Here is a 27772-nt window from a genome sequence, read left to right on the forward strand (position 1 = left end):
AATGAGTTCATCCTATCTTCATTTAATGGAGTAAGCATTATGCCCCTTTCTCACAAACACACACAAAACCAAATAACCAAACATCTGGCACTGGTGGTTGATGCCTGTAATCATAGCTACTCAGAAATCTGAGGATGAAGGTTCCAAGCCAACCCTTGCCGTAAAGTCCATAAGACCCTTATCTCTGATTAACTTCCAAATAGCCAGAGTGGGGCTGTAGCTCAAGTGATGAGTGCTAGACAAGAGCAAAGAAGCTCAGGAACAGCAGCCTGACCCTGATTTCAAGTCCCAGGATGAGAGAAAGGATGGGGGGACGGGGGGTGGGAGGAGTGCACACACACAGATAAAATAAATGAATTTGTTAAATATTAAACAATAATAATAGAAACAAGCATGCATATATAACTGAACATTTTTGCTTTTGCCTTTGCTGATTAGTAGGTCCCATTTATTTTTAAACACTTTTGTTCATTTGCTCCCCCCCCAATTACTTAGCTAGTCATATAGAGTTACAATGTTAGTATAGAAAAGGTTATGTTCTCAAATTGGTAGACACTACTGTATACCCAATTTTATAACATTATGTGTTGAGTGTTACAATGAGTATAGGTTCAGGCTCAGAGCATCTAATCCTGTGCAGATCAAAGGGGAGGAAGGGAAGAAAGAAAGGAGGAAAGGAAAGGGAAGGAGAAAGGGGGAGGAAGATGTAATGCTGGGAAAAGATGAAACTGGTATTCCATTGCAAGGAACTGATAGAGTGATTGGGCAGTATGTGTATATACAAGCTTAAGAGTCAGGTAGGCATGGTGAAACAGACTTGAAACTCTAGCACTGGGGAGACTTGAGGCAAGGAGGATTATGAGTTTGAGGCTAACATGGGATATAGCAAGACTCATTCAAAAAAAAAAAAAAAAAACACCTCACAAAAATAAGTTTAAGAGTATAATCACTGGACTGGAGACTGAATGCTAAAAGAACTTGCCAAACATTCCTGAGTCCCTGAATTGAATTCTCAGTACTGAAAGAAAATGGGGGAAAAAACTAAGAGTGACCAATAATGTAGATACCACAAGAATGAATATCCATTTAGCTTTTAATATGTTACCTTTTATTTTACAATATATTTCAAAAAATGCCATTATAGTTGCCTTAACTGCTCTATAAGACCTGGAAAAGAAAAACACTTAGAATCAGAACACATAAACATCAAGCTGAAATGCCTACTTGTACTTAACCATTACTACCAAAAGGTTATAGTCTGTTTGTTTTTTTTAAATAAGCAGATGTGTGGCAAGATAAAATAAAAACTTGTTAAAACAAAGTAAACGTCACTTTAATGGTTATAGAAAGGAGGTTGTTTTGTTTTGTTTTTCCAATACATCTGGTCTGGCAGCAAGTAGTACTATGCATTTAAAGCAATATGTGCCCTGAAAGCTTATATTTCGTTTGTGCGTATCACTTGAATTAGAGACCAGACACATGAAAAAAATATTGTTCTTGAGACCCTCAATACCTCTCCCTTCAGAAGATCAAACATTAGTGAACTCAAGATTCTTACTGATGATAATATTTTACAATTACTTTTCTCCAGTAACACTGGATGCTTTAAATTTTCTCTAAAAGAGAAGCAAAGAAACCCTCCAGGGTCCAATTTTCACTTCACATTTCCAAGTAGTAAAATAGCAGCTGTACATGGTGATGAAAATGAATTTCAATTTTTCCCTATTAGTTTTTAAAATTAAAACATATCTGGATTTAGCCAAGTTTCCAAAAAAAAATCTTAGCTGTCAAATATTTTATAACTTGTAACAAAGCATTACTTACATGTGATTTGCTCTGACTTATCAGGAAAAAATACCCCACGTGTGTGTGTGTGTGTGTGTGTGTGTGTGTGTCTGTGTGTGTGTCTGTGTGTGTGTCTGTGTGTGTATGTACATACATACATAGTGAGAAAGTTGTTTCTTACCTTCACTGAAGTAGTTTTCTGATTTAGACATGAGAAACAAGATTAAATGACCAATGCTGATTTCCTTATAAGCAATAATTTGGATCTTTTTTTTCATTCAGTACAACTGCAGTATTTTCGTAATAAATCACAAAAGGCAATGTAGAGAAACACTTATTGAACTGGCTGCTGCCAGGTAATTTATATTTTATAGTCAGACTCTACCAAGAGTGGCACTATGGCTTTATAGGCATTTTTGTTTTCTTTTTTCAAGTCTGTCAGTTCTTTGCTTCTATTATTTTCTTCTAGCAGGACCTAGTATGTAATCACAAAGGTCAAGAGAGCACTTACAATAACATGGTGGACTTCACACTCAAGAGCTGATATAAACCAAAGTGAACAGGAGCTAGAACCAATCTGGTCACATTCAAACAGTTCCAAAAGCACTTTGCTACTACACGTTTCCTCCTTCTTAACTGTTTCTTTGTTAACCTTATTAAAATTAGAATTAATAAGATTGCAAAGATTTTTTTTGTAGAGTTGTTTTTTAAGGGACTGTTAAGATCAAACATATTTCAATTTGCAAAATGTCATTAATAATGTCCTTTCTATAAACATGGTTGGCAAAATAAAAAAGGCACAGATGGATAGGTATTGGGGAAAGGAAGGGCAAGAAATGCTTTCAACTTTCAGTGAAGAATACCAAAGCATGTACCATTCATGAAGAAAAACAGAGAAAAATGTTCAGTAATTCATGCACAACTTGAGCTCTGATAAAACTTCTCTTCAGAAAGATCCTGAGGCTTGAGGAGAAAATGAGTCTTCCTAATTACGTGCTTCATGTAAAATAAAATATAAAGCTGCACATACAGGTTTGGTATTAACAGTGGACCCATGTTTTCTTATAAACGTGAGGCAATTAAACAAAGGAAGACAAAACCAAAATACCTTCATAAACATATTTCACCTGTAGCCTCCGACTTTTTCTTTTTACCACTCAGTGAGATAAAATGTAAAATGCAGCATACGCAATTTTGTAATCTAAAAACTTTTCATGATAACTTATTGCAAATTGCACTTGACAGTTCACCACAACAATGGAAAACTGGACCCTTGTTGGTTCAGACAGTCCTTGAGCCCCAAACTGAAGTTGAAGTCACCAGTAAAATGATCTGGATAAAAAGTTTGCTGCTGTGCTTAACCAGCTAGCTCCACCTTCTGGGTGTGAGCCAACTCGGGATACTGCTTTGTCCTGCTCCTTTGTGGGACTCTCATCCTCAGGCAGGTAGTCCGGCAGCTCTGTATTCTCTTCTACTTCCACAGGAGTATCTTGGAATGGGACTAGCATCTGATGTAGAGATGTTAGGAGCTATTATCAAATCAACTTAATGTGATACACACACACACACACACACACACACACACACACACGCACGCACGCACGCACGCATGCACGCACGCACGTATCATAAATTAAAGGTCAGTTTTACTCCACATTCTAATTGCCATCTTTATTCCCAAATGCTTTGTGCTTTTTATTTTTTTTTGCACACACACACACACACACACACACACACACACACGTATCATAAATTAAAGGTCAGTTTTACTCCACATTCTAATTGCCATCTTTATTCCCAAATGCTTTGTGCTTTTTATTTTTTTTTTGCCAGTCCTTGGCCACGCCCCCTGAGATCTTTTTTGCTCAAAGCTAGTGCTCTATCACTTGAGCCATAGCACTTTTTCTGTGATTATTTAGAGATTAAAAGGTTTTTTTTTTGTTTTTGTTTTTTTTTTTTTGTTGGTCGTGGGGCTTGAACTCTGGGTCTGGGTGCTGTCTCTCAGCTCTTCAGGTAAAGGCTAGTAGTGCTCTACCACTTGAACCACAGTGCCACTTTCAGCCTTCTGGTGTTTTATTGGAGATAAGGGTCTCATGAACTTTCCTCCCCAGGCTGGCTCTGAACCATGATCCTCAGATCTCAGCTCCTGAGTAGCTAGGATTGCAGGTGTGAGCCACCAGCGCCAGGCCTGAGATAAGAGTTTTGGAACTTTCTTGCCCAGGCTGGCTTCAAACTTCAGTCATCAGATCTCAACCTCCTGAGTGGCTGGGATTACAGTTATGAGCCACCAGTGCCCAGCTTTCCCCCTTTTTTTATTACCACGCATTATTTGAACAAAGGGGTATTGCTATAATATTTCAACATGTATATATAATGTATTTTGATCAAATTGACCTCCTCTATTACTCATTCTTATTCCTCCTCCCTTGTAAATAATTTTAACAGGTTCTACTGTTCTATTTTCTTTCTTTTTTTTTTTTGGGGGGGGTCCAGTCGTGGGGCCTGAACTCTGGGCCTGGGCACTGTCCCTCAGCTCTTCAGCTCAAGGCTAGCACTGTACCACTTGAGCCACTGCACCACTTCCAGCTTTTTTCTTTTTGCTTATGTGGTGCTGAGGAATCGAACCCAGGGCCTCAGGCATGCAAGGCAAGCGCTCTACCACTGAGCCACCTTCCCAGCCCCATCCACTGTTCTATTTTCATACATGCATATAAAGCACTTTTTGCTCATATTTACCTTGCCTTCTATGTAAACATAGAAAAGAAGAACTACAAGTAAGGGTACAAATGCCATTCTACTGAGATTCTAGTTGCAAATGAGCAACCTTTGTAAAGACAACTAAAACAATACCAAGTCACTTTGTGTCCTGGAGACCCATGAACTTCCTATTTGGGGAGCAATGAGCTTAAGACAGATCTTTTTCCCTGTAAAAATGCATTTAAAGAGTAGCAATAATATGCCTGTAATCCTAGCTACTAAGGAGGCTGAGTTCTGAGAATCACGGTTCAAAGCCAGCCTGGGCAGGAAAATCTGTGAAACTCTTATCTCCAATAAACCACCAGAAAGCTGGAAGTGGCACTGTGGCTCAAATGGTAGAGCACTAGCCTTGAGCTGAAGAGCTGAGGGACAGTACCCAGGCCCAGAGTTCAAGCCCCATGACCAACAACAAAAAAAGTAGCAATAGGCAAAATTTTCCCTATATTTATTTGTTCAAGGGTTGCATCTTTATTTTCTGAATTGGAAAATCTAAAGTTATAAAGTATTTTAAATCAGTGCAAGGAAATCATATATCTTCTATTTAATAAAACAGCGAGACATCTCCATTGTGGTAAGAGTTTTCTTCACAAGAACAAGCTGAATTCCACAAAACTTCTCTCTGTATTACTAAACTATATTCCTATATTTTTAGCAACTACTGGCTGAAATGCTAGAAACCTGTTAATCATACAAAATATTAAAATATATGAATTAGATATAAAGAAAATCAATACTTTTACCTCTTCCCCACTTTCACTTTTGACAACTTGCTGAGCTTTCATGACCTTGGTTGATGCTATTGCTGATGCCAAAGCCTGGGCCAGGATGAAAAATAACAATTTTGAATATTGACTTGTTTTCTAGAAACTCAAAAGCATATTCAGCCAATGAAAATACTAACCTCTGCTTTCAAATCTGAACGGATTCGCACCACACATCTTTGAACAGCCATTTGAAAAGTAAAGCTGATGACACCTTTAATTTTTAACAAAGCCTCTTCACAAAGATTTCGCCGAGACTGAAAAAGTAAAAGCGAAGAATAGGCAAAATAGTAAAGTCAATAAACCAAAGTGAACTAGTTATTATAACTATGTGTCATTTAAGGATATGTTTTGAGAATGCATTTTCTGTTAACTTCGTTTTCCTAAGAATATTATTAGGCATATTGACACAAATCTTGATAGTAGAGCCTATCACATACACACTCATATAACATAAGCTACAAACCCATAACAGCATGTTACTATACTCATTATTGCAAGCAACTGTAACACAATGATAAATACTGGTATATTTAAATCTATCTATCACAGAAGAGGTACAGTGCAAATACTCGGCAATCCAAAAATTTTAACTCCACTATAATCTTATGGGACCAACCTTTCAGGACCACAAATGCCATCCATTGTGAACTTAAATATGGAACACTTTTACATGTACATAACGGTATCTTTTTTAAAAAGCAAATGTGTCTATTTCCATTTTTTCCATATTGGTGTAGAGTTTCATGTGGAAGGCTACCCCTGACACTTAATTGAATTTTAAACCAGGAACCTAAGCATTTAAATGCTACAAGTAGAAAAGATAACTTAGTGTAACATACCTGGTACAGCTAAACAGGTGAATGGCAATGCACCAGTTCAAACTATTACCACTAAATATGTAAAATTATATAACTTAGCTCAAGACAAACTTCTGGGGAATTTTTGCTTCTAGTCAAGATAGGGTAAATAGACCAGATTTACCCTGCAGGATCAACAACTGAAAACAGACAAAACCATGGCTGGATGTCTGTGGCTCACCCTTGTAATCCTAGCTACTCGGGAGGATTGTGATACAAAGCCAGCCCCAGCAGGAAGTCTTTCAGACTCGTATCTCCAATTAGGAAATGATACTGTGGCTCAAGGTGGCAGAGCACTTAGCCTTGAGGACAAAAGCACTACCGACAGCACTAGGCCCTGAGTTCAAGTCCCAGAACCAGTATCAAAAAAAAGACAAAGCATAATTTAAAACACAATGAAGTCTAGGTATTAGAAAACAAGTATCCCTGAAAAAAAGGAAAAAAATAAAGTGATCTTTGTAGCATAGCAATTTATTGCCCAGAAACTTTCCAGGCCAGCTGGGCTCAGGTGCCTCAGTCCTATAATACTTGATACTTGAAAGGCTGAGATTGGGAGGCTTAAAAGTACATGAGACTTCATTTCAACCAAGAAAAGCACACACAGTGGTGTGTGCCTGTCAGCACAACTGTGCAGTATGTGAGAACAGAACTATGGTTCAGATCAGACCAGGCAAAAAGTTAACCTTTATTGTAAAAAGGTTTAAGTGGTAGAACACTTGCCTAAATGAACAAAAGCCCTGAGTTCAAAATCCAGTATGGATAAAAGAAAGGAGGGAAAACAGAAAAAGAAAGAATAGCAATGTTTTCATGCTGCAACTGAGGAAGAGGAACTGTGATAACTAATTCTATCAGCTTGATTAGAAGGAAAAAGCCCCTATGAGATTAGTAAATTGCACTTTATGGTGTATCTGTGAGAATGCAAGAGTATATACAAAGAAGATTAACTTCTTTGGGAAAAAAGAGGAAAAAGCCCATCCACAGCCTGGCATCTAAAGTAGCAAAGGAAAAAGCCCATCAGTACAGCCATACTTTCTCTATACTTCTTGGACACAATGAGGTTACCAGCCTCCTTCACCATGCACTCTGGCTGTCATTAAGTTCTGCCTAACTTCATGTCCAAATGAAGGTGCTAAGGGACCATGGATAGAAACTGTGAGCCAAAGTAAATAACTCCCTTAATCTGTTTCTGTTAAGTATTTTGTCATAGCATTGAGAGTCTGAGTAACATGAAAACCAAGCAGAACCCAGCAGTCTCCTTAAATTGGGAACAGAGCTAAGAGTTCAGAGGCCATGGCAGATTCAGTTTGCAGGAGAGAGTAAATGGGATGAAAGCTACACAAAGGCGAAGGCCATACAGAGAGAAATTTCTTCTTGAGATCTGGACACAGTGTCTGTCAATTTTTCAGCTCATTGATGTTCAATGTATGTATATTAGAAAGTAACCTGAGATATGTACATGCAGAAAACTGAAACTGCACCCCTATTTCTCTTATATACTCATATCAATTCAAAGATCAAGGACCTCGGGGTCTTTGATTCAGGGCAGGTTGGGAGGTTGATCATAAAGCTTTAATTCAGGGCCTGGGTGCTGCCCCCGAACTCTTTTTGCTCAAGGCTAGCACTCTACCACTTGAACCACAGCTTCACTTCCAGCTTTTTGGTGGTTAATTGGAGACAAAAGTCTCACAAACTTTCCTGCCCCAGCTGGCTTTAAACCACAATTCTCAGATCTTAGCCTCCAGGGTAGCTAAGATCACCAGGCATGAGCCACCAGTGCCCAGCTCAAGGACCTGAATGTAAAAACCTGAAACCTTGAAAAAGCTCTGAAGCAGAATTCTGAGGAGAAACAAAACAAAGGCAGAAGACAGTGAACAATATATGAAAGCACAGTATTACTAAAAGTGTGAGGTTTGTTTTATTTTGCTTTTGCTAGTCATGGTGGTTGGACCCAGTGGAAATCCCAAATCAATAACCTAACTTTCTAAGAAAAAGAAGCAAATTAAACTAAAAAAAACCTAACATTACATTCTAAGAAGGAAGCAAATAAAGCAAACTAAACTCAAAGTGAGGAAGAAGCAGGAATTGGGAGAAGCAGATAGAACATGAAAAACAGAAAAAGAAACAGTGATATCAAAAGTTTATCTCTCAAGTGGAGGTGATGACTTAAGAGGGAGAGCACAGCTTTGTGCAAAAAAAACCAAGACATATTCCAAGACCTTGAGTTCAAACCCAAAGCAAAAAGAAGAGAGCGAGAGGGAGACAGGGAGGGGGGAGGGTGGGGGAGAGATGGGGAAAGGGGGAGGGGGGGAGAGAGAAAGAAAAGAGAGAGAGCAACTCAAGAAAAGATCAAGGCTATACAGTGGAGGCCCTATTTCAAAACAAATTTCAAAAAATTTAAGTTTATCATTGAAAAGATAAGCTATTTCTTTGGAGATACAAAGCTAGCTAGGGGAAGGAACATCCAGGAGACTCCAATTAACTACCAAAAAGTTGGAAGTGGAGCTGTGGCTCAAGTGACAGACTTGAGCAAGGAACAGTACCCAGACTCTGAGTCTGAGCCCCAGTACTGGTATATACACATACACAAAAATGGCCAATGGTTATAGGAACATGTCTCGGGTGATAAAGGGCCTGCTTAGTAAGCTGAAGGCCCTGAGATCAAATTGCACTGACTGAAAAAAAAGATGAATTGGAGCTGGGAGTATAATTCAAACTCAGGGTTTGTCTGCATGTGCAAGGTCCTGGGTTCAATCCCTCAGCACTGCAAAAATAAATAAAATGGCAACTAAGTTCTATCTCAAATTTAAAAAGGAATCTATCTCTATTACCAACAGAGATACAAGTGTATATACTATAATAGGTTAAAAGAAGTCTTTCAGGTAGAAGGAGTATACAATGAAAATCCAGGTCAACGTAAAAGGACATAATGAAGTGGTAAATATGTGGGTAGATAAAAAATACTTTTATGTTCTAAAAGGAGACAGAATGCTTAAAGCAAAAATAATAAACAATGTTGGGAGGTCTATAACATGTACAATAACAGCAGAAAGAGAAGAAATTTAAGTACTTCATACTACATGAAATATTAGTTGAAGCTAGACTTTATTAAATCAAAGATCTAGAAAATAAACACTAAACAAAAGCCTAAATGAAAGAATGAGGACTGCAGCTAATAAATCAACAAAGAAGATAAAATGGAATAATAGCCATGCACTGGTGACTCATACCTATAATCCAAGCTACTCAGAAGGCTGAGATCTAAGGAATGAAGTTCAAAACCAGCTCAGGAAGAAAAGTCCCTGAGACTGCTATGTCTAGCCACCAAAAAATTGGAAGTGGAGCTGTACTCAAGTGGTAGAACATTAGCCTGGAGAACAAAAGCTCAGGAGCAGCACCCAGGAACTTAATTTCAAGCCAGGACTGGGACCAAAAAAATAGAAAAAAAGGTGGGAAGGAAAGGGATGGTAGGGGAAAAATAAAGGAGGGTATAACAGTACTCAATAGGAAATGGACTCATTACCTTGCTCATGTAATTATAACCCCTCTTACAGTATCTTTACAATAAAAAATATATACTAAGAACAACAACAACAAAAAGAGGAATAATATAAAAACATCCAATTAGTCTAAGGAAAAGAAAAAAAACAGGACAGGACAAATAGAAAGCAATTAAGATTTTTTGTTTTGTTTTTAATATGAAGCCATTGCTATTTTTATTTTTCCTCACACTGAACTATTTCCACTATGAAGAGCACTCTCCTGAGTAAATATGGCCCATCTGTGGCCAGACGCACAGGACTCAGGTAGGGTTCTAGTGGCATTAATGCCAAAGACAGGAAGGTGGAGCCTGTGGCCCACACTCTTGTGTGCCTGCAGAGCCACTCCTGACGTGCATGGGGCCTGCAACGCAGGGTGAGCACCATCTTGTAGGAAACAACAGGCTATGTCTTCAGTGGAAGACCACACCCAGGGGTTTACCACAGGCATGAAAAGATAATTTCCCAACATCAGGCCTTGCAGTGGGGCCTCTGGAGGATCTGTGACCATTTCCAGTTCCTTTGCCCCAAGAAGTCCTCGCTCAGTAGTGCTGCAGGTTAGGGCAATGCTTTCCTAATTCCTAAAAGGTCCGCAGTTCCAGCGGAGAGGCCGGTCCTCCAATTGTACAAGTGGAGAATATCAGATTGGACAACAAAGCAAATCCCAAACATGTGAGGCCTGGAAGAAATCCACTTGAAATAGAAACACAAAGTGAAGAAAGACAGACACTAATCAAAAGGAAACTGAAATTACTAATATGAAAAGCAGATAAAGTAGAATGAGCACAGAAAAAATTACAAGTTATGGAGAACAACTGCTAAAGTTATATAATATTCTGAAAGATTTTATGTAAGTGTTCTTAAATTGTTTGTAGAATTCACCAGTGAAGAGGTTGGGAATGGTGGTGTACACTTAATCCCCATATCAGGTGGAGGAGGCAGAATGACTGAGATCAAGGCCAGCATGGGCTGAACAATAAAAACCAACCTGCCTCAAAAATTAAAAAACAAAGCTAATTCAACAGTAAAATAATGTGGGCCTAAAGTTTTCTTTGTGTGAAGGAAGGTTTTCAAACAATAAATTTAGTTTTTGTAAAAAAAAAAAAAAAAAAAAACACAGCTAGTCAACTTTTTCTAAGTAAGGTTTGTTAATAAGGGCCTTTCTATTTTCATTGTCAAAATTATTGGCTTAAAGTTATTTAAAATGTTTACATATGATTCTTTCAGCATCTATAGGGTTTACCCTGGTGTCTTCTCTCATATTTGACATTATTAGTGTGTATCTTCTATTTTCTCATCAGTTCAGCCAGAGGTGTATCAATTTTATTTAATCATGTATAAGACCACCTTTCAATTTCCTTGACTTTTCTCTATATACATTTCACTGATTTGGGGTTTCTTGTTGTTGTTTCTTTTCTTCTTTTGGCTTTAATATGCTTTTCTTTTCCAAGTGTAAAGTAGAAGCTTAAGTTACTGACCTTATACCTTTTTTCCTTCTTTATATAAATATTTGAGCATTTGGTATTAGTGAAATACTGTTTCAACTATACTACAAATTTTGATATATATTCATTTCTAATTATCTTGATTTATTCAGTGAACCATGGAATTTTAGACATGTTAATCTCCCAAATTTTGTAGAGATTTTTTCAGATACTTTTATTATTTTGAATTTATATAGTCTCTATCCTTTTAATCCTTTTACGTTAGTGTATACATACCATATACACAATAATGGGTGTATTTCATACATGTACATAAGGTACTTATCATCATATTTATACTAAATTACTCACACTTATCCCTTTGAAACTTTTTCTTTAGGCAGTACTGTTGTTGTTGTTGTTGTTGTTGTTTGTTGTTGTTGTTGAGATTTGTGTGTGCTGATTCTGAACCCAGGGCCTATACACTGTCCCTGAGCATTTTTGCTCTAAGGCTAGTGCTCTGCCACTTAAGCCACAGTTCCACTTCTTTATTTTTGTAAGTTTATTGCCACTTAAGCCACAGTTCCACTTCTTTATTTTTGTAAGTTTATTGAAGATAAGAGTCTCACGAACTTTCCTGCCCAGGCTAACTTCAAGCCAAAATCCTTAGATCTCAGCCTGCAGAGTAACTAGGATTATAGACATGAGCCACCAGCACCCAGCTAGTATTGGGGTTTGAACTGAGAGCCTGTGCCTGCTCCCATATTCCTGCCCTTTTATCTTTTTTAAGATTCTATATATGAGAGAGAACATAGTTTGTATTTCTGAATCTGGCTTACTTTGCTAAACATAATGATTTCTAGTTCCTTTTAAATCCATATATTAAGATTTATTTTATAGCTCATAACAAGGTTTAAACCAGGAAACATTCACTGAGCATGTAAATGGAAGACTATTATTCTGTTTTGGGGTAAGATATTCCATAAATATCAAATAAGGTTAAGTTGATGGATGGCATTATTTGACCCTTTACACCATTTACTGATATTTTATAAACTTCTATTAAGAAAATGGTGTTGAAACTTCTAGCTCTAAAGTAAATTTGTCTGTTTCTCTTTGCATTAGTTTATATAATTGGCTTCAAATATTCTGGAGCTCAATTATGAGTTACAAACATTTAAAATTGTATATCATCTAATTAAATGAACCCTTGAGCACAAAGTGACCCTGGTTATCAGTATAAAATACTGACAGGCTGGGAATGTGGCTTAGTGATAGCGGAGCTTGCCTAGCACATATGAAACCCTGGATTCAATTCCTCAGTACCACATAAACAGAAGAAGCCAGAAATGACATTGTGGCTCAAGTGGTAGAATGCTAGCCTTAAGCAAAAGCAGTTCAGAGACAGTACCCAGACCCTGAGTTCAAGCCCCAGAACTGGAAAAAATAAATAATAAAATAAAATACTGATACTGGGACTTTTTCCTAAGACTGTTAGAAAGGGACACGAATAAAAAAAAAAAAAAAAGCTAGAATTTCTCTATTTCATGAACCACACGTTTGTAAGTCTTACCGTATCATCAAGACCATCTATATGCAAAACCACTGTTTTGGCACGTTTGTTTGTAGTTCCCAGAAAAAACTGAGCTTTCCTTCGACGAGAATTCATTTCATTAAAACTATCACCATCTGCCATGTTGGAGGACTGAAGAATGTCATAGATTTCAGAGGCCAGGAGTTTTGTTTCTCCTGGAGTTGTAGTCCTTGAAAAGAGACATAAAATTATAAATTAGTCACTTCTATTAATTGTCATTTTATTTATCAATTTTGAGGAGCATTGTTTCCTTTATCCTGATACCCATTTCAAAATTATCAACAAATTTTAGAATAATGATTGTTAAAAAAGCATCTAGTCTATACCAGTCTTCTAATTTCTCTTTAAACATGTTCCATTGAGATTCAAAATCTATTACTATAGTAGTACAAAAGCACATTTAATCAAAATCACAACAGGGAATCAACTGACAAGATCAGCTTATGGCATGTTAATGGATTATTACTAATAGTTAACTCTCCATCTGAAGGTTGCCTTACTCCCAAAAACACATTAGCTAAAAATTCAAAAGACAAATCAATTGATTAAAATTTTGAATATGCTAACTATATTTATTATATTCAAACTAATTTTATTTCTTATTTTATATTTTGCCTCTCATAAAAGTATACATAATAATAAATCATAAACAGAACTTCTGCATTCTTAAACTTTAAGTCCTACTACACAGTTTGTTATATCAACATCTACTGCTGATTCCAATAGATCCTTCTCAGTGATTGACAGAGTGTACAGCTGCACTGTTGTCTCACTATTCAGCACTTAATATGTGGCTAGTACAACTAAAAAAATCAATTTTATTTAATTTTAACAGCCACAAGCGGTGAGTAGCTATTATACTAAATAGCACAGATCTAATGATTCTTATTAATCAGTTTCATTAATTAAACAGTAAATATACACAGCTGCAAGAAAATCTTCATTTCGCTTATATATGATTAAGTACAAACCTTCTAACAAGGCCTTAAAAAACCATCCCACTGGGCTGGGAAGGTGGCTCAGTGGTAGAGCGCTTGCCTTGCAATGCATGAGGCCCTGGGTTCGATTCCCTAGCACCACATAAGCAAAAAGAAAAAAGCCGGAAGTGGCGCTGCGGCTCAAGTGGTAGAGCGCTAGCCTTGAGCTGAAGAGCTGAGGGACAGCGCCCAGGCCCAGAGTTCAGGCCCCACAACCGGACCCAAAAAAAAAAAAACAAAAAAAAAACCATCCCACTGATCTGACTACATCTGCTTTGTTTGTCCTTTATACTATAATTCTCCAGGTAAATTGACAATGACACTTGGCTATCTCCTAGAAAGATAATGAATTTTTTATATTTTTTTCTTTGTTCTATTTTCTGGAATATTTCTCAAACTTAAACTTTGTTCACACCTTTCCTCAGCCAGAATCGCTTCTTACTTCTACTTCTGAAATCTTTCCTTGACTACCCTATTTTCTACAAACCTGCCCCTCATTTCTCTCTTCCCCTCTACTATGTCTGTATTATGTGTATAAATGCCTTAAGAATATTTTCTTTGTAACTTTAATAAAATTTTTTATAAACTGTTCATTTACTGAATGATACTGAATGAATTAAAGCTCTATATAACTAGAACATGTCCAGTGAAGACACACAAGATATTATACAAGATGGTGTTCTGAGCTGTTTTTAATCACACAGGTAAATTACTCTAGGTGATTTTAGCCCTAGGTTGTAGGAAGCTATCAGAAAAATGATTTTTTTTAAGTTATCACATCTCTTTATAATAGCTGCTTCACAGTATATTGAAAAAGTCACCATGGTGCTCAGACACTTTAATTATTAGCCCAGACATAAAGGGTATGAGAATATAAAAGAGAAAAAGAAAAGGAACAACAAAGCCTAGCTACAAAGGAGGCTAGTAACTAGCCTGGGCAGAAAAGTCCATGAATCTCATCTCCAATTAAGCACCAAAAAAGTCAGAAGTAAAGCTGTGGCTCAAGCGATAGTGCTAACCTTGAGCAAAAAAAAAAAAAAAAATGCTCAGGAACAGCACCCAGGTCCTGAGTTCAACCCACCAGGACTGGTACCATAAAAAGAAAAACAGTATATTTGTTTCCCTTTTCTAGCATCAATAGTTTTTCCATGTTTTTATCATCCCACCACATAATAAAAGAGGCAATTAATGATCCTCACCTATTTTTTTCTATAACATGCTATTTCAAAACTTTGTAAATGTTTTCTTTTTGTCATGTTTATTCACTGATAATTAATTGCAGTGCTAGGGATTAAATCCAGGACCTTGTGTACTCTAGGCAAGTATTCCATCATCAAGTCATATCTTTTTATATGCTTTTTGTTAAACTAGTTCATTTATGAATCAGATTTAAATTTTCCTATTAAATGAAAAATGAAAGTAAAACTTTTTTCTAAGTCAGTGAGATTTTTGCTCCCACCCAAATTACCTTTTATCAACTATACACATAGTTTAAATTGTTCTTAAAGTTGATTTGGAGAGAAGAGGATGTAGCTCAGTGATAGAAATGTTTGCCTACATAAAGCCCTAGATTCAATCCTTAGCACTGTAAGGTCCTAGATTCAATTCTTAGCACTGAAACAAAAGTTGTCTTTTAATTCAAATTACAGATCTGCAAAGTAGACATACCACTGTTTACCCACTGTTGAAAACAGCCAGTAAAGTAGAAACTGCTAGTAATAGTATTACTTTACAAATTTTAAGCGGTTAAGAAACAAATAGATCTACATTTGACAATAAAATCTGTTAAAAATTTCATGAAACAGGGGCTGGGAAGGTGGCTCAGTTGTAGAGCGCTTGCCTTGCATGCCTGAGACCCTGGGTTTGATTCCTCAGCACCACATAAGCAAAAAAGAAAAAAGCTGGAAGTGGCGCTGTGGCTCAAGTGGTAGAGCGCTAGCCTTGAGCTGAAGAGCTGAGGGACAGCGCCCGGGCCCAGAGTTCAGGCCCCAAGACCAGACTCCAAAAAAAAAAAAAAGAAAGAAAAAATTCATGAAATAAAAACTCAGAAGTTTCAGAAAAACATTGTCCATTAGAACTTTCTGACAGTGGAAATCTTGGTTCTAGGCACAGGACTACTGAATGTTTAAGAATACAGCTAGTATAACTGAGAGAACCAACTTTTTTTTTTTTGTACTAAGATTTCAACCATGAAACTGACCTTTAACCTAATTTTAATTCATTTAAAGTGGCACATGTGACTAATAACTACCATACTGGTCCAAATAATTTAACAAAGAAAAGGGGGGGGGGGCGCGGAGGGAAGGTGCTTCTGCTAGCAGTTTCCTTAAACTAGCTTCTCCTTTTCTCATTATTCTCATGCCTGTGAGTAACCATTTCTTTAGCACCCTTTCTGAAAAGAGGCTCTACAAAGGAACTTAGCTTTTTTGGAGGAAAGAGAAAGAGGAGAATGGTGACGAAAGAAAACAAAAACTCCATCAGGCTGAGGGTGCTGCTCACTGCAAGAATACTTGCTCTAGGTTCAATCCCTAGGGCTGCAAAACCAAAAGAACTATTCACTCAAATTTCCAAAAGTAGTACAGAACTAGAGTCATTCTGGATATTCCAGGGAGGAGCTTAATTCAATATGTAAAAATGCAGCTTTGGGGCTTAATTCCATTGATTTCCATAAGAGCAGCAACAGAAAGAGGAAAGAAAAACAGCCATTTAACAATTTGCAAAGAGGGAACATGCATTGTTGTGACTGGATGTACCCCTTCAGATGCTGCTCATACTATTTTACTAAGAAAGTTAAGAATAGACAGCAAAAGCCTGGAGTGGGTGACTCACACCTATAATCCTAGCTACTCAGAAGGCTGAGATATAAGGAGCTCAGTTCCAAGCTAGCCTAAGCAGAAAAATAAATGAAACCCTTATCTCCAATTAATCACCAAAAAGATGGAAATGGAGCTGTGGTAGAGTCCTAGCGTTAAGCAAAAAAAAGCTCATGGACAGTACTTAGACCCTGAGTTCAAGACCTAGGACTAGAACACAAAAAACAAAAGCAAAACAAAAGGAATATACAACAAAACCATAGTCACACTTGTTTGTCTACTGAAGACTAGTAAAACCAGTTACATCAAACAATACTCCATTAGCATATTCAAAAATTCCAGTTTCACGCTTGTATCACTTTCCTAAAGCATAACATACATTTCTAAATGCTTTTAACTCTGAAAGAATCGTTAAAGAGCCTGGTGCTGGTAACCCACTCCTGTAATCCTAGCTACCCAGGCGGCTGAGATCTGAGGATGGCAAATCAAAGCGGGGAGAGGCGGAGGGGGGCGGGCAGGAAAGTCCGCGAGACTCTTATCTCCAATAAACCACCAGAAAACCGGAAGTGGCGCTGTGGCTCAAGTGGTAGAGCGGTCGCCTTGAGCTTAAGAGCTGAGGGTGGGCGACCAGGCCCAGGGTTCAAGCCCCTCGAGCAACCGCTCTCCCCTCCTCCCCCCAAAAGTCGTTAAAGATGTTTAATTCCTCTGTTCTTAAAATGGTAAGATTTTAGCTAGGCATTCAGCGGCTCATGCCTGTGAAACCAGCTTGTCAGAAGGCAGAGATCTGAGATCTGGAGGATCACACAGGGTTTCCAAAAACCAGCAAAAAAGTGTGCTGGAGCCTCCACAGCGCCGCTGTCTGGCGCTGGAAGATGGTTCCGCGGCCCGGCATTCCAGGCCCCGCCATCCACCATCCGTAACCGCAGGCGGAGGGCACGCGGGGTGGCCGCCCAGGTCCCCTGGCCCCCGGCCGGGTGGCCGCCGTCCTCTCCGGCGGGGCTCGCTCGTGGCCACCCACGGCTACCAGCGCGGCCTGGGCTCCGCACCCAGCAACAGCTCCGGCGCAAGTGCACGGCGCCCCGGAGAGGCCGTCCCGGCTCTCCTCAAGCGGACCCTGGGCACCGGTGGGCCAGCTTTCCTTCAGGACATCCACGCTGTCCGAACCTCCCGAGCCACTGCCGCAGCCAGCCCCGGCCTCCGGCCTGGCTCCCGAAGCCATGCGAGCAGCCGGCTGCCTGCCCGGCCACACCAGCGCTGGGCCCCCATCCTGACCTGGTGCTACCCGCTCAGGCTTCCAAGGTGTCAGAGCCCTGCCCACCACTCCCCGCTGCAGACACCAGCAATAAAGCTGAGAGAGACACCCCCTCCTGGCTACACCAGGCTGTCCAGACCTCTTAATCGTGCCTTGCACCAGGCAGAAATTAAACTGCAAGCAGCTGTCAAAAATAAAAAGTGCGCTGGAGATGTGGCTCAAGAAGTACCAGTCATGCAAAAAGGCCAAAGGAAGGTCAAAGGCCTTGAATTCAAGCCCCAGTACTAGTAAAGGAAGAACCTAGAATTTTAAGAAGCATTGTCGAGAGGATCCTAATAAAGGAGCTGAGTAGCCACTTCGTTCCTAAATGATGTGCCCAAGAGGAAACCAGAAATCTCAGATTTCCCAACAATGGGCCAAAAATTGAATGATAACTCAAACATATGTAAAGAGTTGTCTTTTTGGAATTCCAGTAAATATGTAGAACGAATGTCAAGATTTTCATAAAAATATTCTCAAAGCTCATAGAATTCACAAACATAATAGACCATTATAATGACAAATTGCCTTGTGAAGGTTAAAATGTGTTTGTGACATTAAATTTATGTAATCACTTAATCTCAATAAAAATTTAAAAATATTCTGAACAGAAAACCTCAAGATCTACAGAAGGATTAAAAGCACTACAGAGAAGATAAAGAATGAAGAAAAAAATCAGTGAACAGTTTTCTAACAAGTTCATTCTATTGACATGAATGCTGTTTTGTTATTTAGGTAAGATATCTAGATATTCATAAGATATCTAAATATTTTGTTATTTATGCAAGATATCTGGGAAGAAGGATAGTATTTTGTCTATCTGCATAGTCCCACAATATAAAATCCATTTTGCTTTCTGTCTGTTTGGTAAAGCACGTGAGTTCCTTGTACCTGTTTATCCTGTTCTAGGCACAACTTTTTCTGGAATTGCATTTTCAACACTGGCTTTGTCTATAAAAGATTAGTCATTATTACAAAGGTCTAAGGTGTGTGTACCTTTACAAATGACTTTAGAAACAATTATTGATATGTGTATTGGAGGTAATAAGAATTTCTATTTTCTAATTACATATAAAAAACAATTTGTATATACCAAGGTGAAACAACTATAATAAAAGGTATGAACATCATATCTGGATGATTTAAATTCACTTCTGCCACAAAATGTCCCAAATACCTAATTCCTATCATTCTTTAAATTATGAGATTGTTCTTAGAAAAGAATATAGTATAGTAGTATTAAACAGACAGTTGCAACTCAAAAAAAAATTTTAAGTTACTAAGAGCTGGGTACCAGTGGCTTATACCTGTAATCTTTGCTATTCAGGAGGCTGAGATCAGAGGTTTGTAATTCAAAGCCAGCTCAGACAGGAAAGTGTGTAATACTCATCTCCAATTAACCACCAGAAGTAACTCAAGGAGTAGAGTACTAGCTCTGTGTACAAAAGCTCAGGGACAGCATCCAGGCCCTGAGTTCAAGCCCTAGGACCAGCATACACACAAAAAAATTACAAAGAATCTTTTATATACTGGAGTTTCAAAGCATAAAGCTCAGAAGGTAGAAGGTATATGACCTGGCCTCAAACCTCAGACACAATCTCAGACACACACACCACTCAAACTGTGACTCCATCTCTGATTTTACTGGTTACTTTGGAAATGGAGCCTCACAGACTTTTCTGCCAGGGTATGGCTTTAAACCTCAATCCTCTGGATCTCAATAGGTGACCTGCCAATGCCCAGACTGTATTTACCAATTTAATTCTGACTCTAAGCCTTAAATTCAATTTGAATTATATTATTGTGCTTTGGATTTAAGAAACTAATAAAACTTCAAAAAATGTTTCTGAAACCTATGTATAAAACAACATAAGGTAAAAATATCCAGGTAGTTCCTGAAATCAAACTTCAAATTTCTATATTTTTATTTTTCAAAATATGTAACTAAGAAAAAAAAGATTAAACAAAGTCTGATGGTGATTTTTAATTTTTTTCTTTTTAAAAGCATCTAGTAGGGTACCAGTGGCTCATGCCTGTAATCCTAGCAACTTAGGAGCCTGAGATCTAAGGATCCTGGTTCAAAGCCACCCTGGCAGAAAAGTCTGTGACTCTTATCTCCAATTAATCACCAGAAAACTGAAAGTGGTGCTGTGGCTCAAAGTGTTAGAGCACTGACCTTGAGCGGAAGAGCTAAGGGAAAGCACCCAGGCCCTGAGTTCAACCCCCATGACAGGCCAACAACAACAACCACAAAATCCACAATTTTGACTTAGTGAGTGAGAAAAAGTCAGAAAACTTGGGAGAGACCATGTTCTGAAAAGATATGGCAGGGCAGCTAAAGAGCAAAGAGAAGCAAAGGAACCAGAGAAAAGCAGTGGGGAAAAAAGTAAAAAAACAAAAAACCTCTGCATCTAATTTGACATAACTTAGAAGGGAAAGGGAAAACAGGTAGGACAAGTACCCTGGTGAGAGACCCACATTTCCAAGTGTAAATAAGCCCATACCTCCATAAGCCTTAAATCCAGCAGAGAGATTTGGTGAGAAAGACTGCTCTGGTGTGCAGGAGGCACTCTGCATAAATAAAATACAAGATGGCAGATTTGCTCAGCAATGAGGCTATAACAGGAGCTCCTATACATCTTGATTCACACACTGGGTGGATGAGGACATATACACAAGCCGCCAGCTGGGAGAACACACTACTTCTTGCTGGTTTATTTGTTTTGCTTTTCCTTTCTACCTCCATTGCTCTCCCAATGTCCACCGAGACTCACTGTGGATCCAGAAAATCAGTGGGAATTTAGACCGCTTCTCAGACACGGAGCTCCTAAGTAGAGGAGGTATATATATGACTGAAGAAAGGCTTAGCCACTACTTGCTGGAAGCAGCCCACCTGAAAGGAGCCCCACACTGACAGCTGCCATCACAGAAAGGGCCCATCCAAATAGAAAAAGCTCAGGTTAGGGACAGAAGTTCCATCTGCTCCACCTTCTGAAGCTGCCTGATGCCATCCAGATGCAGACCCACCCATGGAGACATTTCCCTGTCTCTAGGAAAAACTGCTAGTTAAGAAACATGCTGGCTGGGCTGTTCACAATACTCATCCAAGACAGCCTCACTGGCAGAGCAAGGAGTACCTGCCCACCAGAAAAACTGCGGAATTACAAAACAAACAAACAAACAACAACAACAACAAAAAAAACACTACCTGCTTCACTCCTGAGCACTAAGGATCATAACCACCTATTAGCTTCACCCGACAGAAGCCAACTTAGATGTCCAGTCTATACCTAGAGATGTTCTGCAGGCTGCTGCTCAGAGCAACTCAGTATTAAACTTAGGAAAACACTGCTGGATCTCTAAGGACTAAAGACTGGAGAACACCAGACAGTTGGAACAGAGCACAGCTTATATCTACACTTCTGGTTCATATTGTTTTTGTTTCCCAAACTCTTCTGTATTTCTCCATAAACATAGTGTGCTCTGATACTACTTCCTATACCATCGTTACTCTCTTCCTATTTTTCTACCTCCTTTTCTCACCATGTCCCTTATTTACTTTTTTCTTTTCTTTGGTCAGTGAGGCTTAAATTCAGGACTTGGGTGCAGTCTCTGAGTATTTTCGCTCAAGGCTAGGGGCTCTACCACTTTAACCCAGAGTGTCACTTCCAGTTTTCTAGTTGTTAATTGGAGTTTAATAGTCTCATGGACTTTATTGCCCAGGCTGCCTTTGAACCAAATAGCTAGAATTATAGGCATGAGCCACTAGCTACATTATTTACTTTTTAATACTTGCATTTTTAACTACTGTTAAACTCCTACTTTATCCCTAAGAACTCAAGTTCTGTTGCTCTGTAACTCTAATGAGGAGGTAGCTAAGGCTTCCAATCATGTCTTACATTTATTTAAATATTTAGTTTATGGTTGAATTATTGATATTATTACTACAGTAGTCTCTCTCTCACCTGAGAGGAAGTAAAAGCTCTCTTTTAGTTAGTAAGATAGCACGTATCCATAAGATTTTCATTGTTCCCTAAATCTTCCTAGAGCTAGGGAATATCCTTCTTTTATTTATTTATTTTTTTTTTGCAGGGGGTGGGGGGAGAGAAAGGAGAGGGAGGAGTCATGGGGCTCAACTGGGGCCTAGATGCTGTCCCTGACCATTTTTCTGCTCAAGGCTAGTACTGTACCACTTTGAGCCACAGCTCCACTTCCAGTTTTCTGGTGGTTAATTGGAGATGAGTTCCAAGGCTCATCTGCCCAGGCTGGCTTCAAATTATGATCCTCAGAGCTCAGCCTCCAGAGTAGCTAGGATTATAGGCATGAGCCAGCAGACCCAGACTGGTACAATACTTCCTTAGTTGCATGAGATCAGAACTAATCTCCCCCTAACTTGATAAGACTAGCAAGATGCCAATCTGACTGCTTCTAACTGGTTGTCACAGGATAATCATTAAATAAACAACTATGAAATATTAAATAAATCTCTTGTATTATAATTTGCAAGGTGACTACATTAAGAATGGGATGCCAATTAGTTCATAAACTAGTTAAATTAGAATGATGATGTATAAGTCATCTGAATCTGGTAACACAAATGCTAAAATGCAAAATTATATCTAAAGAATAGATATTCTGTTTGTTCAATTAGGAAAGGTACCCAAAAGCGAGAAATAGATGAAAACTGTTAATCAAATTATTACTTCAATCTAATGTGTAAAAATAAAGAGAATATAATTCTAATAAAAAATAGGCTACTATCGGTTATACACCCCAAAATACGATGATAGTTATGGATAATCATTGATATTAACAATAGTCCTTGGAAAATGTTTTGATTTTATTTAAAGTGTTGGCAAACATTGTACTTCTTCTTTTTTTAAAAAAAAGAGAAAATTCTATATTATATGAAGTTTTATAAAGTGTATAGAAATTGATTTGCTAGCAGGACAACATAGATGACATCACATTTATTAAACTGTAGAATTACTGCATGGTACAACATATTTTGTTACTTCATCCTGGGTTCGAAAGAACTTTGATCAAGATCACGGTAATTAAAAGTTACTTTTGAGCCAGGCACCAGTGGTTCATGCCTGTAACCTTAGATACTCATTAGCTCAGATTACTTTTGGTGAGATGGTAAGATTTTCATGAACCTCATTACAAGGTTTCCTGAAAACTTAAATTTTCTTTTCTTTTCTTTTTTTCTTTCTTTTTCTTTCTTTCTTTCTTTCTGTCTGTCTGTCTGTCTGTCTGTCTGTCTTTCTTTCTTTCTTTCTTTCTTTCTTTCTTTCTTTCTTTCTTTCTTTCTTTCTTTCTTTCTTTCTTTCTTTCTTTCTTCATACTGGAGTTTGAACTCAGGATTTTTGTGCTTTCTAGGCTGATACTCCACTACTTGAGCCATGTTTTCACCCCATTTTTTTTTTGCTAGTTATTTTCAAGACAAAGTCTTTCAAGTTTTTCTGCTGAGACTGGCCTCAAACTAAAGTAATCATTAAAAATTTCTCATTGTAGGGCTGGGAAGGTGGCTGAGTGGTAGAGTGCTTGCCTTGCATGCCTGAGGCTCTGGGTTCAATTCCTAAGCACCACATAAGCAAAAAGAAAAAAGCCAGAAGTGGCGCTGTGGCTCAAGTGGTAGAGTGCTAGCCTTGAGCTGAAAAGCTGAGGGACAGCGCCCAGGCCCAAAGTTCAGGCCCCACGACTGGACCCTCCCCCCCTCCTCCCCCCAAAAAAGTATCTCATTGTATTTGGATGCTCTGTTGCTGTACCAGGTCAATAAAACTATGTCTTGGCTTGTAAATATCAAGATTATGCAATGTTAGAATCAGGTTTTGGATCAGTATCAATATTATGTTGTAAACTACCTCATGGTATGGACATGATATTCTTTATTAAAATTAAAACCTTCAAAACCAAATTTGAAAATTAAAAACTAACAGAACTAAATTTTGGTAAACTGCTATCAACAGTTTACATTTAACAAAATTCACTGCATTAGGGAACACTTCATGTTGTACTTACTTCTGTATAACATTTTGTAAGCTTAACATCATACCCAGTTCTCCCTTCATCTTTTCTCTGTTTGCACGACACTCTGCCAAGTATCGAAGAGCCTACAGCAAAAACATAAACAGATTAATGCACATATCTGCATCGATCAAAAATATAACTGCCACTAACTTACTGCAAGAGAAAAAAAGAAATGGGCCTCCCGAGTAGCTAGGATTACAGGTGTGAGCACTTTTATTTTTTAATCAAATAGTTTTAAGTATTTGGAAACTGTTCTTTAAATGTGATAATCAAAACACTATCTACGGGGAGAAAGGACCCTTCAAGCTACAGTTACCTAGTTTGTTCTTTGAAAGTAGTCTGTATCTTATCTAGGACGTCAAAGCTAAGTTGTTCTGGTTTATTTTTACCATTTGACCAAGTATATTTTACTTATTAATCCCCAACGACTTATTTCAAAAGCCACTGCCTCACAAAATACATTTTAAACATTAATAAAACTACTGAAGGGGACAAGACATACAATAGCTTTATGAAATAAAGTGATTCTAGTTTTACTATAATTTACTTTTCAAATATGTCTTTAATTAAACAAAGAAAAACTGGAAATTTTCTATTTTATGAGTGTAACTTTTCTGAAGTACATTTTTACAAATCCCTCATGTGCTGCTTCTTTAGGAATCTTACTTAGCTGCTCCTTTTTACATCTAAACATTGTCATTATCTATAGACCTTCTATGTAATTACTTGACTTTGGTACTTGACTTTCAGGGGAATATCTCTGTGGTCTACATTATCCAAACTCTTGTCATCTTAGTCCACTCACCTTTCTCATTTCCACTGATTTTTTGCCTTTCAATTTCAAACTGTATGGTCTTTACTAAAATGCACCAACTATGAAATCACAAACTGGACATATATGAAGTCACAAACCCAATAACTCCTTTTCCTTCCTGTGGTTACTTCTGCTGTAACTTTCATTTCATTCCAATAAAAGTTTACCTGCTTTGGAAATTGCCTAGCTACATTTAAAAAACCTAGCAGACAGGACAAAAATATAATAAATATCTGTTTTCAGACTCAGGTCGTGAGGAAGACTATAATCCTTGAGAGAAGAGAGAAGATGAGGTGAGTCCTAAAATTCCTCCTCTCTTCTTGCACTAGAGGCAGTTTTCAGACTGCAGCATGGTAGGAAGACCCAAATGAAGCCTAGGGGTATTCCTGAGTAAAGGGGGTAGAGATGACTTCTGAAGAGTTTGGAGTGGCTAAAATTTGCAGAGTAACAAAGGGGAAGGATCTGAACATGTCTAGGGTAAAAGGTCACATGGCTAGGATATAAAACTACCTGAAAGCAGGGAAATCAGGAGGAATGCTAGAACAGGATCAAAATATATTGGATGCATATATGAAAAGATCATAAGGACACTCATTTAAAAAACAAAACTGCAAACTGAGATCAGTGGCTCAAGCCTGTATTCATAGCTGTGAAGGAGGCAAAGATTGAGGAATAATGGGTTTGAGCCAACACAAACCAAAAAAAAAAGCAAAGCAAAGAAACCAAAACATTCCAGGCTGGGCATAAAATGAGACTCTATTTTGAAAATAATCAATGCAAAAGGGGCTAGTGGAAGAGCACCTGCCTAGCAAATACAAGGCCTTAAGTTCAAACCCATTATTAGAAGACAAAAAGTTACAAAATTGCTTTCATAAAAGGGAGGGGAAAGAATGAAGATAAGGAGTAGGAGTATTAACAGAGGGGGTGACTATTATCATTGTATATGCGTGGAAGGAAATATTACTGTACCCCATTGCACAACTTCCAGGTGCTAATGAAAATGTGGGAATGGCCAGAATAGTTGGAATGTTATCAACCAGAAGTACAAAGACCTAACTACACAACAGACATCCAGGAGAACCCGTAGAAGAGCTTCATCTTAGCAGTGCAGATATAAAAGCTGCTTTGGATCCACCTTAACAAAGCCCAAGAATGTCTTAAAAAAATAAAACTGGCCCAAATCTCAAAAGCATTTATAAAAACAACAACAACAACAACAAAACATTTTAAACCCAAAACAATAAAATGTTCCATGTCTGGCATCTGATTAGAAATTACCAGGTTATAATTACTCAGGAAGGTGAGCAGATGAAAGCCAGCCAACGTGGGCAGACAAATGACCAGACTTTGACCTCAAAATAACTAGCAAAAAGCTGACATGGAGGCATGGCTCAAGTGCTGACCATGACACAAGAGCACAAGGCACTGAGTTCAAGCCCCAAAACTGACAAAAAGAAGAATTACCAGGCATGGCTATGCATGGTGGCATATATCTGCAATCCTAGCACTCACAAGGTAGAGGTAAGAAGAACAAAAGTGGGGAGGCTTTCCTGGCCCTCATCTGAAAATCAAGAAAAACATGAGCTGTACAATGAGACTTGTTCAAAAAAATCAAGTGTTGGGCATGTTATCTGAGTGGTAGATGACTTGTTAGTAAGATCAGGCCCCTGAATTTGATCTCCACAGAGTTCTGAATAGAACTCCAATTTACCCAAAGCAAGGAAGAAAAATTGACAAACAGGACTATATCAAATTAAGAAACATCTGCACAGCCAAGAAACAATTACCAGAACCAAGCAACAATGTACAGAATGGGAGAATATCTTTGCCAGCTATTCAATAGATAAAGGATTAATATCCAGGTTATAAAAAGAGCTAAAAGAATTCAACAGTGAAAGAATAATCCAATTAATAAATGAACACAAACTGAATAGAGAGAAGAAAGATAAATGGCTAATAGACACATAAAGAATTGTTTACCATCCTTAGCCATAAAGGAAATCAAAATCAAAATCACATTGAGATTCCATCTCACTCCAGTCAGAATGGCAGCCATCAAGAAAATAAACAACAAATAATGCCAGTGATAGCCCGGCACTGGTGGCTCATGCCTGTAATCCTAGCTACTCAGGAGGCTGAGATCTGAGGATCACAGTTCAAAGCCAGCACGGATAGTAAAGTCTGTGAGACTCTTATCTCCAATAAACCACTAGAAAACTGGAAATGGTGCTGTGGCTCAAGCGGTAGCGCACTCACCTTGAGCTGAAGAGCTGAGGGACAGAGCCCAGGCCCAGAGTTCAAGCCCCACAAACGACAAAAAAAAAAAAAAGCCAGTGAGGATGCAGAGAAAGAAGAACCCTTATATACTGTTGGTGGGAATGTAAACTAGCATAATCACTGTGGAAATCAATATGGAGTTTCCTCAAGAAACTAAATATAGACCTGCTTATGACTAACATACCACTAATGGGCATATATCCCAAAGAAGTAAATCAGAAAGACACCTGAATATCTAGGTTTATTGCAGCTCTGTTCATATTAGCCAAACAATGAAATCAGTCAAGGTGTCCAAAAATAGAGGAATGGATAAAGATACACACACACACACACACACACACACACACACACACACACACACACACACACACACACACACACACACACACACACACACACACACACACACACACACACACACACACACACACACGCGAATATTACACAGCCACAAAGAAAAGAAAAAAATGAAAAAACTGGAACTGGAGGCACAGCACAAGTGGTAGAGTGCCAACCACAACTAAAAAGTCAAGACAGAACATGAGGCCCAATACTGGCACATACAAACATCCACAAAAAATGAAATTATGTCTGGGCACGAGTGGCTCACGCCTGTAATCCTCGCTTCTCAGGAGGCTGAGATCTGAGGGTTGCTGTTCAAAGCCAGCCCGGACAGAAAAGTCTGAGAGCCTCTTCTCTCCAATTAACCACCAGAAAACCACAAGTGGCACTGTGGCTCAAGTGGTAGAGCACTTGAGCTGAAGAGCAGCACAGGGACAGCACCCAGGACCAAAGTCCAAGCCCCACGACTAACAACAACAACAAAAAAGAAGGCCCCCAGAGACCCTCC

General features: G+C 38.4%; 1 protein-coding gene across 2 annotated transcripts in view; it reads right to left on the reverse strand.

The window, feature by feature from the left end:
* Positions 1 to 1075: 1075 nt before the first annotated feature.
* The window catches only part of Armc1 (armadillo repeat containing 1), a 38407-nt gene continuing 11710 nt past the window's right edge, over positions 1076 to 27772 (reverse strand). Inside the window, exons 3-7 of one of the 2 annotated variants that reach the window (XM_069990813.1) lie at positions 23823 to 23914; positions 12697 to 12886; positions 5444 to 5560; positions 5283 to 5357; positions 1076 to 3293 (exon numbers count right to left, since the gene is read on the reverse strand). In XM_069990813.1, coding sequence (XP_069846914.1) covers positions 3102 to 3293; positions 5283 to 5357; positions 5444 to 5560; positions 12697 to 12886; positions 23823 to 23914 — 666 coding nt within the window. In that variant the 3' untranslated portion in view covers positions 1076 to 3101. The remainder of the gene's footprint in view (positions 3294 to 5282; positions 5358 to 5443; positions 5561 to 12696; positions 12887 to 23822; positions 23915 to 27772) is intronic. The other variant, XM_069990814.1, reaches the window with a different exon arrangement.

This window comes from Dipodomys merriami, unplaced genomic scaffold, assembly GCF_024711535.1.
Source record: "Dipodomys merriami isolate MVZ:Mamm:240054 unplaced genomic scaffold, mDipMer1.0.p SCAF_4, whole genome shotgun sequence".
NCBI classification, from domain to species: Eukaryota; Metazoa; Chordata; class Mammalia; order Rodentia; family Heteromyidae; genus Dipodomys; species Dipodomys merriami.